General features: G+C 38.1%; 2 protein-coding genes across 2 annotated transcripts; both read right to left on the reverse strand.

Annotated features, from left to right (window-relative positions):
- Positions 1 to 793: 793 nt before the first annotated feature.
- rpf2 (ribosome production factor 2 homolog) lies at positions 794 to 8398 on the reverse strand. Its single transcript, XM_030771597.1, has 10 exons — positions 8326 to 8398; positions 7210 to 7342; positions 6923 to 6960; positions 6605 to 6644; positions 6252 to 6333; positions 6080 to 6156; positions 5883 to 5982; positions 4714 to 4816; positions 3394 to 3538; positions 794 to 1263 (listed from the first exon to the last, which is right to left on the reverse strand). The coding sequence occupies exons 1-10, from the start codon at positions 8346 to 8348 to the stop codon at positions 1081 to 1083; spliced, it is 924 nt and encodes a 307-aa protein (XP_030627457.1). The 5' UTR covers positions 8349 to 8398; the 3' UTR covers positions 794 to 1080.
- Positions 8399 to 11896: 3498 nt separating this feature from the next.
- LOC115809101 (actin-85C) lies at positions 11897 to 14052 on the reverse strand. The gene is made up of 7 exons (XM_030770613.1): positions 13930 to 14052; positions 13600 to 13728; positions 13246 to 13438; positions 12963 to 13087; positions 12646 to 12836; positions 12239 to 12372; positions 11897 to 12129 (listed from the first exon to the last, which is right to left on the reverse strand). The coding sequence occupies exons 1-7, from the start codon at positions 14050 to 14052 to the stop codon at positions 11897 to 11899; spliced, it is 1128 nt and encodes a 375-aa protein (XP_030626473.1).
- Between the last annotated feature and the right edge of the window lie 674 nt (positions 14053 to 14726).

Here is a 14726-nt window from a genome sequence, read left to right on the forward strand (position 1 = left end):
GCTACGGTTGAGTGACCCGTCAATCACTCCTTATAGTGCATCCAGAGCTCAACTTAATCCTAATCATTAGTAAAGTACTCTTACTGAGGGAAGAGACATGCTGGCATTCGTCATTCTCTGGTAACATGTGTTATGGTACCCATTTAAGTATGTTTTATGTATACTTTCTTATCAGACCAAATAGCTAAATTAGTGAGAAAGAAACTCCATTTTTATAATTCTAACAAATGCTTGTTACAATTCATTGTTGTCTTATAAGACTATAGATCAGTGGTTCTCAACTCCAGTCCTGGGGGGTGCTCCAGAAAGCGGGTTTAGTGAAAACTCAGTTAACTCAGAACAAGTAGTAAACCCTCTAATAGAAGAGCACCATGGCTTTGTTTTGCTAGGAGAATGAAACCATAGGACTCCTCTATTAGGAGGTTTACTACTTGTTCTGAGTTAACTGAGTTTTCACTAAACCCGCTTTCTGGAGCTTCCCCCTGGGGGGCCACTGACCTGCACGTCTTTGTTTTAACTGTTCATTAGCACAGTTAATTGAGTTAATCTTGATGATTAACTGATCAGTGGAATCAGGTGTGTCAGTCCGGAGCTCAGGAGAGTTAAAATAAAGACGTGCAGGAGAGTGCCCCCCCCCAGGACTGGAGCTGAGAACCACTGCTATAGATCAATAGACTGGAGCATGTCTCGATAATATTCAAACATTGTACATTCTGAAAATGTCAATGCATTTTTAAGATCATACACATCAAATCTTTCAAGACATTGAGGGCTTTAAATAAAACGTATAACACAACTGTACAAATGTGTTTAATGGGTGAATTATTCAGTGGCAACCAACAGTTTACAAAATCTCTGGATTGACTGGATGAAGTTTGACAAGATCTAAACATGTAAGGCTCAACAAACTCATGTGTTTTCCAATAAGCGTCAGTCCTCATAGCCAGTAAAACCGGCCAGAAAGGGAAACATACATTAGCAAAACATTTTCTTCCAGCATTTTTGTTTTGAGCTTGCAGGACCTTTGGGTAAGAACAGTTGCATCCAAACAAAGTCCAACAATGATTAGGTGTCAGTCAGTCAGGCGTCTGTTTTGGCAGTCTTGGCTGATGTAGGATCCTCTCCATTGACCGTTTCCCCCTTTCTTTTCCTGAGACCTTTCATTTTGCGAGTCCGCAGTTGATCCAGGTTCTGCTTCTGCATGTGCAATCGCCCAAACTTGGTTCCAAAGGCATCATGGGATATGTTCTTCTTCTTCTTGGGCTACAATGGTGATTTAACATGCGAGATGTCATGACAATTTTCATAACACTTCATTCTAAATAAACAAAGTACTTTTGCCAAGTAGTTCAACCCCACCCTACTTTAGGAAGTTCTATCACTAATGCCCTATTTCATGTCACACAGCTAATACAACTGACCTGATTTCAGGTTAAGAATAGAGTATAAATTTGCCATGCAAAGTAAAGCCAAAGTAACTTTGATACTATTAGAATTTTACTCTCAGAATACTCTTTGAGATACTCTCTCTTTTAGTTGTGTCAGCGTGAGAAAACCAAAGAGAATTCTACAATCCATTTCTCAAGTGACATGAGTTTCAAGACTCCTTTGTACTCAGGTTCTGCCAGGAAACAAAGTACAGCATTTAGATATTAATTCAGTCTGTGAAACTGATGAGGCTGTTGTCATGTGAGAACATGCCAAAAGTACTGAAGCCAGGGCCACAGTGTCCAAGTTAATAGATGTAGAGCCCCAAGCACCATCATCTGATTGTATGTTTGTGTACACTAATCACATAGGAGAAGGAAATCTTTATTATTTTTTTGTGTATTGACCGAAGTAGTATTATATTTTGATTTTATTCTACATAACCTTATTTTTTTGTGTATTGACCGAAGTAGTATTATATTTTGATTTTATTCTACATAAACCCGTTATATCCCATTAAAATGCAGGATTGACAACTGTTTCTAGGTCCTGGTGGACTTTTCCTGGGTCCTGGTGTACTTTTCCTCATTATAATTTAACTTCAACACGCAAGAATTTCATTTGAAAAACTGAAAATACATAATGTTTCTAGGTCCATTATATAACCTCCAGAACACCACCCAACGGAAAAGTTTCCTCCTATATGTGGCGCAAACTTTGGCTATTTCAGAACACAGGCAACAATTACTGAGCCTGTCGTGAATTAGCTTCCAAAGTAAAGCAGTAAAAATAATACTGTCTTTGTGTAATTTTTTATACTAGGTGCTAGCCATTCAAAACTGTTTGTCTCGACATGGCTTCTAGATACTAAATTTATCCAAGCAAATCTTGGGATTTTTCACCATATTTAACCTAATCAATTTCTTTCGCCAAAAAGTACTTCTAATTTTGACTAGTGATAGACTGTGAAGCAGAGTAAGACTGGTCAAAAATAATTTCATTTTTCTAGATATCCTTCATTTAAAAATCTGAGCAATCTGCAGGCCCACGTTTGATGGTTCTGCATGGTATTCTCAGTATGCAAATTTTAAGCAACTTTGCTTAAGGAGATTTGCTCTCCTTGAAACTGACTGAGAGTTCCCCTTTTAAATAGGGCCATGCTGTCACAGAACCCCTGCTGATAAACATACGTAATAAGAGCAATATCTGTGGTAGAGTCCAACCCACTGACGTGTCTAAATCAGGAGTGGGAAACCTCCAGGCTGCAGGCTGTTTACGATGTTATATAAAAAGCAGCGACCATAATAGGGCCTAGTATCTTTGAGGGGAGTGAGGGAGGTGTTAAAGCCTGATTAGAATGAGTCTATGTAGTGTGCTTGAGTGCATGCCACTATGTGGTTTTAAATACCATCCAACAAATCTCATCATCGTCATCAAGGAACGAATCGCATTATCGTTCAATGTATACTCAGAAATGGCTGAATATTTTGTTTCTTTTTTCTGAAAAACTGTGACAATGGCTGTTCACCAAAAGTCTTTGATAATTCTTTCAATTCAAGTCATCATTACATGATGCCATGGGTTATTTACGAAACATGTATCAATGTAAACAAATCCTTTTCCAGAATATTCTCTTTTGTCATTGGATGTGTAAATTAAATTGCAGCGGCAAGTTTTTTTTCCAGTTAGACAGACGGTACAGTCTATTAAATATACTTTGCAACTGGAAAACTACTTGTGCTTTTTTGTTGTGTTTCATTACTGTCGCTACCCTGAATAATTGTCCTTTTTGGTATAGATTTACATAGAAAAAGTGTAATGTTGCAAGAAATGCAAGACTTTTAAATAAATAGCAACAGTAAGTCAATATTGAGCTCATCATTCTCATTGTGAATAACACACAAACATTTGCATGGCACTTGGAGAAGTCTTCAGTTGTTTACTGGACCACAGCGGGTACTGTACCTTCAGGCCTTTAGGCTGCTTGTGCGCAGTCTTGTAGAGGTCATCGGACGCCAGGTGTGTTCTTCTCAGGACAAAGTCAAAGGCTGGTCCTATTTCCTCCAGCTCAATCCGCGGTGTCCGACACCCTGACTTCTTCAGCAAAACTCTTCAAAAGTCAAAAGAACATAGCTGAGTTTCAGAATTTAAAAGACAATAACATACATAGACATGCTAAACGACGCACCGCTCCTCTTGCATAAGGACACCATCCACAGCTCACGACAAACTGAAACAAAGCTAGAGTTGGGTATCGTGTGGGTTTTTTCTGATACCGGTGCTAAAACAATACTTTTAAAAACAGTACCAGTGCCTAAATGGTGCCTGAACCGATACTTTAATAAAAAGGCACAAAACGAAGGTCGACGACATTAAAGAACGGCTTTTTTTTAAATTCTTCAAATTGAACAATATATCAACACCTTAAATATATAAATTAAAAAAAAAAACAAAAAAAAACACTAAACAAATTTATATAACAAATTCACATAACAAATAAAACCTAACCCAACTACAATGATTTAACTCTAAATCACAGTTACAGTAATAATAACAGCAAAATAAATTTTGCGCTGGAATTTTTCGTATTCCACAAAACCAGCTTCAAACTTCAGCAATTCTTTTGCAGAAATATTATCATATTTACTTTACTATATTTACAAATAGTAGCTCATAAATGCTGTTTGTAGTGACGGCAATGAAATCCACAATGGTTTGGGAGCACTAAGGAAAGGCAATGGTGTTACTTAGTCACTTCACAGCTATCAAAAACCATAAAACAAGAAAAAATGTACTTCATATATACTTTGACAATCAGCATTGCCAGAAGTACAATAATTATCGTATTTCAAAAGTCGTTCGTCTCAGCACATGTTTTCTGAAATTACAGATTTACACCAATTTCTTCTCTTGGTTCTGACGTACAATAATTTCCCTCAAAATACGATAATTTTAAAACTCTGATGCGATATTTTAACATTTCCAATCTGGAAACGCTGCTGACGATACTTTTATTTAGGTTTTCATTTGGAATGTAGTTCAGCCAGGGGGGCACGGTATTCTAGAATTCTGTGGCAGTTAGAAGAGTTAAGAAGGATCAGATTGTGATGAAATATTAGAGAGCACAAAAAGATGTAATATGAATTTGTGAATGCCCACTGCCCTACCCAGCCACTGACCTCACCGCACGTCACTGGGAACCTGTGCCATATTGGCACCAGGTTTTGGTACACAACCCTAAACAGAACACAAAGGTAGAGCACAACATAAACTGGCACCACATACCTGTAGCTTCGCATGTATATCTTTCCCTCCAGTGCTGTAAAGTGTAGAACATGTTCCAAACCTGCTAACCGCACAGCTGAGACGGTGGGTCCCCTGAAAAAGTCTGAAAAGAACACAACGAGAGGTGGAGAGATTTCAAAATGCTTAAAAAGACAAAAAAAAAACACACACACAACAAAAAATCTTTTACAAGTACAATGCATTTTGTGGTAAGGAAGTATTTAATTTAAAAAGGTACCTGAATGCTAATGAAATATTTAGAAATATGATCCCAATTCAGTCTGATAGGTCACCACACACACACAGTTTTTGTAGCTTAATGAATAGGTCTGAGGCGTGTTAAAAAATAGGTCATGATATTAAAAAAAATAGTTTGCATTCAAAAACACAGCTTCAAGTTTTGCTTAATCTCAAAATGTCTCTGTTGTTATCATCATTATTATTATCATTAAACAGTAAACTATACAGTCATTTCAGCACTCAGGCATATCATTGTTTTTACACGCCACTGTGACAAACCCACACTTTAAGAACAAAGGAGGGACTGAGCTGTTGTTAGTAAAGTCAGTCAAGCGCAGCTCAGTAAATATGTGCACAGCACTAGCGAAGGAGAGAGAAAGTTAACCACAGGCTCTTCATTAATTTCTTAAAACCACTTCACAGATGCATTTGTCCTCTATGAATAATACAGTATTCCTATCGAAAGGTTCACTTATTTCTGTATTTATAAGAACAGTCACTTAGCACTAGTGGATCTGCAAGCTGTCTTCAGAATAGACATCAGGCCAGGCTATTCATAAATGCCTCACAACGCTGATAGCTACATAGCCATGGCTCAAAATGTGGTATGTAAGGAAGTGCAGGGTCTGGGTGTATTTTTTTTCCAATGTGGAGCAGTCATGTAAATCTGATCCCTATACACAGCATCACATCTCAGAATATGACAACTACTCCTCACACTTGACTGTGATAAGATAAGAATAAGGACAGTTTGGGCCAGTTTGTCAAACAGGGATTAAGTCTAAACCTGGACTCAAAATTCATATTCTTGATGAAAGGAATATTCATGAAAGGGATAGCTTTAATACTTGTTCAGGTAATAAGCCTAAACTTTTCCAGATGTTTTCAAGGTGGAAGCCTTCTCTGTTCTAACTGAAGGTATGCTGTACCTGTGAGAACACTCCTTAGGCGTTTGTACTCTGGGTCGAGGTCAAAGAGTTCACCTGCAAACACCAACATGGGCTTTGTTCCCTCTGCACACTTGTTGTTCTGCAAGAGGGATAATATTTATTAGGCTCCAGACAATATAAAAAAAAAAACTCACTTTATAATGCCATAGGAGTCAATGGATACAACATATCTGTACCTTGATGTCTTTCAGAGATGTAAACTTCTCGATGCCAAGCTCAAACATGTCAAGCACGTGAAAATCAAACATGCGCCCTGCAGTGAGTGGTCAAACAGTGAGATACGTCATGGACAAACTGTGATAAACGAGGGAAGATTACCAAAAAAAAAAAAACACAAAAATCACTTACCAAATATGAGGTTATTTGGTCTTTTCTTGTTGTGTGAACCAAACAAAAACAACGAGCAATCTGACTTTTTTGAAAAGAATTCCTGAAATGAAAAACAAACAAACACACAAACAAACAAACAAACAAATCTTTAAGACACAGCTATATGCATGCTAAGAACTGCTCTGACTAGCATTCATGCATGATATTTTTAAAAGTGGGTCATTTATTTTTTTCAAAAGATTAGAGCCTCATGTCAAATCAATTCAACAAATGTTACAGATTTGATATATGGGGTAAAACAAACAAGCAGTAGGGGGGAAAAAAACAGAAATAAAGAAATGGGAGACATCAGGACACTCTCATTTACTCACTAATGATGTAGAATCCTCAAATGGTCTCAGAATGTTTTTCCTGGTGACCAGAAACATATGAATAAATATTATGCTTTTTTAAAAGCCAGTGGCATCCTGTAAAGTGCCACTGATCACTCATCATTATATTCAACATACAATCTATATTCAGTTAGCAGTGAAATCAGTGAAGAACTCAAAAGTTATTCAACATTTTGGGCGAGCAAAAAATGTGCAGTTTATTCAGACGGCCTTTTTCACTGCTCTTATTTAGCACAGTACACCTAGATATTTTTCACATTCATCAAATTAACAACAGACACAGTAAAGTCTACTTACTTCTTGTACAACACAGCATTCGGCTTCCTCAAGGCATACTGGAAAGACAGAAATATTCAGATCATACTTTCAAGAACCCATCTATACACACAGTCCTATAGAAACACTAGTCTCCAATGACAGCTCAAAGGCACAGAAACTGAGTTGAACTGGAGGCAGAGGATGCCCCAAAAGCATTTACCAACTGCTGAACCCTTAATCATCAGAAATTAAAATATACGGGGAACCTCCTGTGATGTGCTGCATAGTGTTACTGTATAGCAGTGAAAGGAAAACAACACACTTACGATATCCTTCAGAGCTTGTGTGACGGTTTCACTTGTGTTCCCTCCTTTCATGATCATGGCATTTTTAAAGTTCTCAGTCAGCTTAGGCTCTCTGCTTTGAAGAAACCGTTTTGACCGCTTTGTTTTCGGCTTTCTAAAAAGACAAGCATAAATTCAACATTAGGAAAGATTAATTTTATATCATCATGCATGCATGCATGCATGCATCTGAAGGGCAAAAATATACAGCATATACAAACGTGCATACACAAACACACACACAGGAATGTTTTATAGAAATGCACATGAAGGGGTAAAGGTATAATATTTCGTGTCTCGATAAGCATGGTGCTTTCCTCTTTTAGAAACCTCGCTCTAATTATTTCTGATTATTAAAACAAAACGCACCTCAACCGCAAAGTCTGATTGTAGTCCTTCTTGACACTTTAGATATCTCTCATTACTTCATCCTACACATCATCTACTGTCTATAGCAAATATTTAATTATCGACAAAAATAATTAATGTGTTGGGATATATTAAATACACCCTGCCTTATTTGGCAAAATCAGTGCTCACTGTAAAGTGCTAATCACAAGAATCCTCTTCCTCAAAATGTGATTGGGATTTCCTAATTCGTAATTCCCGATTTTCTTTACAACATTATCAATGTGGCAAGCAGGCGGGGCCAGAGACAAATAGCTTACTGTGTTTTAACAACAGCGGGATCATAGCTAACGCTACGCTATGGTAAGATAAATGAAGCAACCTAGCCATACTGGCGTTACCCACAGTGATGTTAACCATCCTTGCAACGACACCAAAAGCTAATTTCCCTGACTGTTAAACATTCGTATTGAGTGTTTGACAATTACACACAAATCTTATGATGCGTGTCTAAGCAGCAATGTTTCAGCAATATACGGTTCAACGGAATATTTTCAAAGCATATTATAACTTTCGCAACACGTGTTAACAGTACACTGGCTGTAAGAAACGACTGCTAAGTCGCCAAGCTACCACCTAAGCTAGCTCTGACAACAACGAGGAGAGCAGTATTTATGCTTATAATTCAACCAACCAACTTTGTGTGTTAAACATATGAAAAAATAAAAACTTATGATACTATAAACTTACACAACACCGTCCAAATTTGTCATTTTGACGACTTTGCTGCTCTGTTTCTCTCTCCCCTTTAACTACACGTGAGACAACAGATCCCGAACTGTGAAACCAGTAGTAGTTAAGATAGCCGTAAAGCAGGCTTCAAAATAATAGTCACCCATCTCAGCATGAGATCAGTTCGGCCGTTTCATGGCATTGGTTGAACATTTAACACATTTTACTTGCCACCGCTACGATGAGGGGAAACATTATTTCATAGTATTTTTTATTTTTTTTTCATTTTTTAAAAATGAGATACACATTCTCAGAAAATAATTTACCAGGTCATGAAAGTGAGACTGTCATAGCAAGAAACATATGATTAATTATTATAATAGCATTTCATGCTAAGATAAGCATTTCAAGCTAAGATACTTGCAATCATGTGTGTATAGTATTGCAGGCCTTTTGAAGCATACCCTCTTAATTCTTCTTTACTAATGGGTGTACACTTGTCCACCTTTTTCCCCCCTCAATTTTGCAATTTCAACACACATGCAAAACTATCCCAGATATATGAAGTGCCCTGAACTTTCCTGAGATACTGACAACAGGGTACTGACTATGAGCCCTATTTCTACAGGGGGCCCACTGTTAACCATTATCCATTACAGTAACAAATTTAGTTTATAAAGATATTAAAGATTATAAATGAACTATTACTGAATAAATACTCACTGAACTATTAGTGTAGAGAATGGCTCGCTTTTACATTTCATTTCTCCAAATATTCCCGAAGAAATCTGGTCACTGCTATTTTTAAAATATTTAACCATTTTTACACAATGTGTAACAATGACAATGTACTCCATTGCACATGTAACAATGCTCTCTATTGCACATTACACACCACACAATATTGATAATATAGAGCAGTAGAGGTAAGATTGTGGCATATTCATTATATACTATGTATATAACTCCTGCACTATGGCAATAACTTCTATCTACCTCAGTATTCTCACTTTACAGCTATTTATTACGTTACCAATTACTGCACTATGTGCAAAGGCAACCTTTAGTTTATCTTGTTTTAATTTTATTCCCATCTCCTATTTATCTTATTATATTCTACTCATTTATTCCATGTAGTGTTTGGTGTGTGCTGACGGTGTTGTTGCAACACTTGAATTTCCCTTGGGATTGCTAAAGTATTTCGTATTCGTATTTACATTCATAATTTAGTTTCCGTACAGCTTCAATCATAAGAACTTATATTTTGCAAAGCTTGGACTACTTCCAGTGCTGTGGTATATACTGACTCTAGTTTCACGACTCGGTAAATCAAAATAAAAGTCCTATTTGGCAACAGTCCACAAAGGTGGAAATGTAACCCAGGATGTTTCTTTCTACTTGCCGATTCACTCAAGTCCAGAATTACTGCGACCGCAAGAGATGGCCTGAAGAGGTCCTATAAAATAAGATGTGATGAGCTGAATCTTAATCATCCCTATGGGAAAAAAGTGGAAACATCTGTAAATTCATATTTACTTCAAGCTTAGATGGGTAAAGATGAATTAAAGAGGTATTTCTCAAATATATAAATATCAAATGTAGGTATCTGTTAAGTCTCATCAATAAATGAAACATAATCACTTTAAATATTTCAGTTTTCAGAGGCCATAAAAAAAAAAAAATAACAGTTCTCCACTGTCGTCAGAGAGAATCCGTAACAGGATGGAAGGAAAGTGGGGTAATGAGGTATTCAACAGAAAATGTGTCTAACAAAGTTAAAGAAACTGTAATATTCAAGTAGGATTAAAATATTTATTATAAAAAGGTCACCATACAGCCTTGCTTACACAAAAGCAGTGCTAGATTCATGCTTGGAACACCACTGGTAAATTTCAGCCACTGTATTGAGGCATTTCCATTTGTCTTCCCCATAAGTATTGCTTAAAGACCACCACTTAAAACCAAATTTGAGATTACACTCCAACCTTGTTTGTGCACAGACTGACACACATACACACCAACAGACTACAGAAGTAAAATATTCATCCACCAAATTCACTGCAAATCAAAGAGGTTGTTTAAACGTCTTATCGAAAAAGCAAAAATAGTCAATGTTCACCACATAAGACATTGTTGGAACAATGTGGTCACGTACATGCGTTTAATGCAATTTTGCCTAGTTGTAAAGACTTACGCAATCAAAACCAAACTCAAAAACTAAGAATGAAATAATCAAAAACCCATTAAGAAAAAAACAGCTTGTGATCAGAGGTCAACTAAATGGCTTTCACTCAATTTAGAAACACTGAAGGGAAGAGATAGCTTGGGTGGGGTTGGGGGAAGGGTCACAAAATCAAAATGTCAAAAATAAAGCCAAACACTTACGCTATTGTATTAGTAGCATGTACATGTAAAACATAACGTCCCTGCAGAAAGGAGGCTGAATGGACTCCTTAAAAGACTGACTTACTTGAGAACACAAACTGGTAATATGCTAATTAATATTCGATAAACCTTATGCAATTTTAAACTGGGTTAAGTGGTGGATCAAAACAAAAAGGCAGTGGGGTATTTGCTAAGAAACTGCTGTTGCTAATCAATACATCTCAGTCAAACGTAACAATGGTGAAAGTAGCACTGCATAAGAACAGGCACATCTTAAGAATAGGCACCACATTAACACTTAAAAGGTAACATACAGAACTACAAGGTTTATACATATAAATATATACACTTAACCTTCATAAAATAATTTATTTAAAAACAGGGTTGAGCACCAGAATCATATTTATTTGAAGTATTTTTAAATGATCAGCTCTGTTCCGAAACTCTTACAAGATCAACTTTTCTTGTGTCCTTTGAGTTATGGTCCTAAACTAAAGGTGCTAGCAAGCCATCACGTGAACACCTCATCAAACTTTGATTTCTCTTATGCCACTGATAACTTACTATGAACCACAAAGAAAGGTCACAGTGAAAAGGAATACTGCGGAGTACTGGGACAAAACACTGGGACAAAGCATTGGGGCAAACTGAAATCCAATTTGTCCCCGGTCTGCTCATCACTTAACTAATAAAACCAGCCACCACTTCAAAAGTACACACATGAGATCAATCACCCTGGCAGCCCACATGTGAAATTACCACATACCTGTATAAATTCAAATCATTTTGATCATGAAGCGGCTTCTTAAATTGATTCAACTCCATAATGCATGAACAAGGTAAATAGAAAAATATATAGTTGACACAGCTGATAGTGATTTGTGGTTTTGTAGGAAGTCATAGTGAATCCTTCAACACTTAAATCAAGAACGGAAAAAAAAGAACTGAAAACTGACTTGGCAAAAGCATAAAACCACTTTTGTAAATAAAAGTTATTCTATGTCAAGTAGAACCTTTTTTTATCTTAAAAAACTAATGTGCAACAGACCCACTGTTTTGGGCAACACAGCCATTAGAAAACACGCCTGAAATTTACACTAATTTTGGTTTCATTCCCACAGAGAACAATGTGCAACATTTGTGCTTTAAAAAAAAATACACAGTAGATCTGGTCATACTGTTGGGGACAGAGCAGAAGAACTGCTTAAAAGCACTTTCTGAAGACAATCTGAGGACCAAACTCATAATACTCTTCCTGACTGATCCATGCTGAGGAAAAAGCAGAGAGGTTGGCCAGTACTGCACCCCCACACCACACAGAGAAATCTCTGTCCTTGGGGCTCGTCACTCGAACACAGCCTGCAATGTCCATGGGCACCATTTTCTTAATTTCGCTCTGGAGTCGCTCAGGCAACCCAGCCAGCAGCGTATTGCCACCTTTGAATACGATAGAGAAAAGGGTTAAAAGATGAACACTGAATGCACCAGTTCTGGCCAATCAAACGGTGCAGAGCCTGTATCAAATTTTTTCCAAGTAAAAACATACCAGACAGCAGAATGTTTCCTACAAAGGTCCGTTGTAGGTCTATGTCAGATTGAAGAATGGATCTGAAGATGCTCTCATGTACCCCGTAATGATCTCTTCCTATCAGCTCGGGCTTGAAAAGGATTTCAGGAGCCCTGCATATTGAAAAGATCATGTTTTCATTACTAGGTACTATGAAATATGACCAAAAAAAAACCTTCTTTTGAAATAAGGTGAGCAAATGCAAAACCAAAATATTGAGGTCTGAGGTCCTTGAGGTCTGGGATCAGAATTTCAAGAACTATCTGACACAGGTGGCTACTATATAACAGAAGACCACCAGCATAGCATTCAGTACGGAACCATAGTCATTCATAATTAACACAGTGAGCATGTATGCACAGAGGAACGGAGGGAGAGCCGGTTACCTGAACCTCTCTGAGCTGAGGGAGATGACCTGTCCGTCAGGCATAGTGTAATGCACCGGGCTGCTGGCTGCCCCCCCGCCGGACAGCTCAGCCTCATAGTCTAGTGCCACACAGCAGTATTTCTCCTTCATATCTCGCACAATCTCCAGCTCAGCTGAAGTGCGCATGGACACACCTTGCTCCTGCAGGAGCTTGTATACCAGATAAAGGAAAAAAAAAAAAAAAAGGTGATGATGCTTGTCAGACTGCAACAAGAGTCAAACAGTTCAACAACTAAAGTAATGAAATCCACCACTTTGATGGTCTACATTAAATACCTTTTGTAGATGCAATGTGACGTCCATCCCGGCCAAGTTAAAACGCTGGACGGCATGAGGGAGAGAGTATCCCTCATACACCGGCACGCTGTGACTCACACCATCTCCAGAATCAAACACCACACCTTTCATAAGGGTGGAGAAAACAAACAAACAAACAAACATCTAACCTCTCATCACTACAGTTTAAGAGGTTTTTTAATGCTAGTATGGAACCGCAACATTTTCTTACAAATATGTGGCTGATGCTATAAATTACTCCATACAGGAATGAATTGTTAACCTGTTGTTCTTCCTGCTGCATAAAGCGCTAGCACTGCCTGCATAGCCACGTAAGTCAAAGGAACGCTGAACGACTCAAACATGATTTCCACCATCCGCTGCCTGTTCTCCTGCGGGTTCATAGCAGCCTCTGTAAGCATCACAGGGTGATCCTCAGGCTCCACACAGAGCTGCTGAAATGTATGATGCCAGATCTGATGGACAAATAGAAAAGCAAAGTGTTAAAGGTGTAGCCATATCCAAAAAAAAAAAAGAAAAAAAAAGAAGAAAAAAAAAAGAAAACGAAAAAAGGAAAAAAAATTTAAAAAAGAGGGGAGATGGGATGAGCCTTTTCTTGTACCAGCCAATCACGTACCATCTCCATTTCTTCCCAGTTGTGTATGATTCCGTTCCTCATTGGATACCTCAGGGCCAACACACCCCTCATGTGTTGAGCATCGTGTCCTATGTAGGTCTCTCGCTCAAAGTGCCCATTCATAACCTCCTGCATTAAACCAGTTGATAAAGAATTCATACTACATGAAACCCAGTCCACATAAACCACTAAAACAACAGTCATAAAACGGAGCTAATACTCTGGGTATCATGAACCAAACCATAATAAGCACAACAACACGTGGTCTAATGCTATATATTAAAAAAAAAGTCTCATATTGCACCGCAGTCTCTATTGCATTTCTGTTACCTCATATTTAGGCACCCCAATGATATTGGGGAAAATGGTGGTGGGCAGGTCCTCATCAGCAAACCCTGCTTTCATTAATCCAGATCCAGTATCCAACACTATGGGGGTCTTGAAATCTGTCATCTACATTTAAAAAAGATTGGGGGGGGGGGGGGGGGAGGAGAATTTTCTAAAATATCAAAAATGTTTACAAAAGACAATATACACAGAAAAGAAATTACTTAGACACTTACGTTTATAGAGTTGATGTCTAGATGTTGCTGATTCACAGGTGACGTACAGACGGACCTTGTACAAGGTCCACTACTGTGCGGAATAACAGGAATATTAGATTCGCTGAGCTCTTGGACTCTGCATAGCTCCGAAACATCGTGGCGCGTTCTCTCAGACACAGAGGTTAGACTGTCAGCGTGCGAGTCCGTAACTGGCAGCGGGTCTGTTTGGTCTTGTGCACTGTAAGAACTATCTGGTGACACTACTTGTTCTTCAGGCCTCTCTGCATCATGCAAAATCTGCTGGATCTCTTCAGAACAGGGTTTGTTATTGTTATTATTGTTATGCTCCAATGTTTCTGGATGCATAAGTGAAGACTGAAGTTTGCTGGAATGGAGGTCTGTACGTTCTTTAGGTTTAGGAGGCACGGCATGCAGCGTCACTGAAGAAGTGGACGGGTTGGGATCAATTTCAGGGTTGTCAGCAGTAGATTTTTGTGCTTCTGAACAGGGATTTTTTTGATCACCGCCAGAAAGAGCATATTTCTTTCTCGGCTGTGGAATGGGTACTTCGAGTGGTGTACC

The sequence above is a fragment of the Chanos chanos genome, chromosome 4 (genome assembly GCF_902362185.1).
Source record: "Chanos chanos chromosome 4, fChaCha1.1, whole genome shotgun sequence".
NCBI lineage: Eukaryota > Metazoa > Chordata > Actinopteri > Gonorynchiformes > Chanidae > Chanos > Chanos chanos.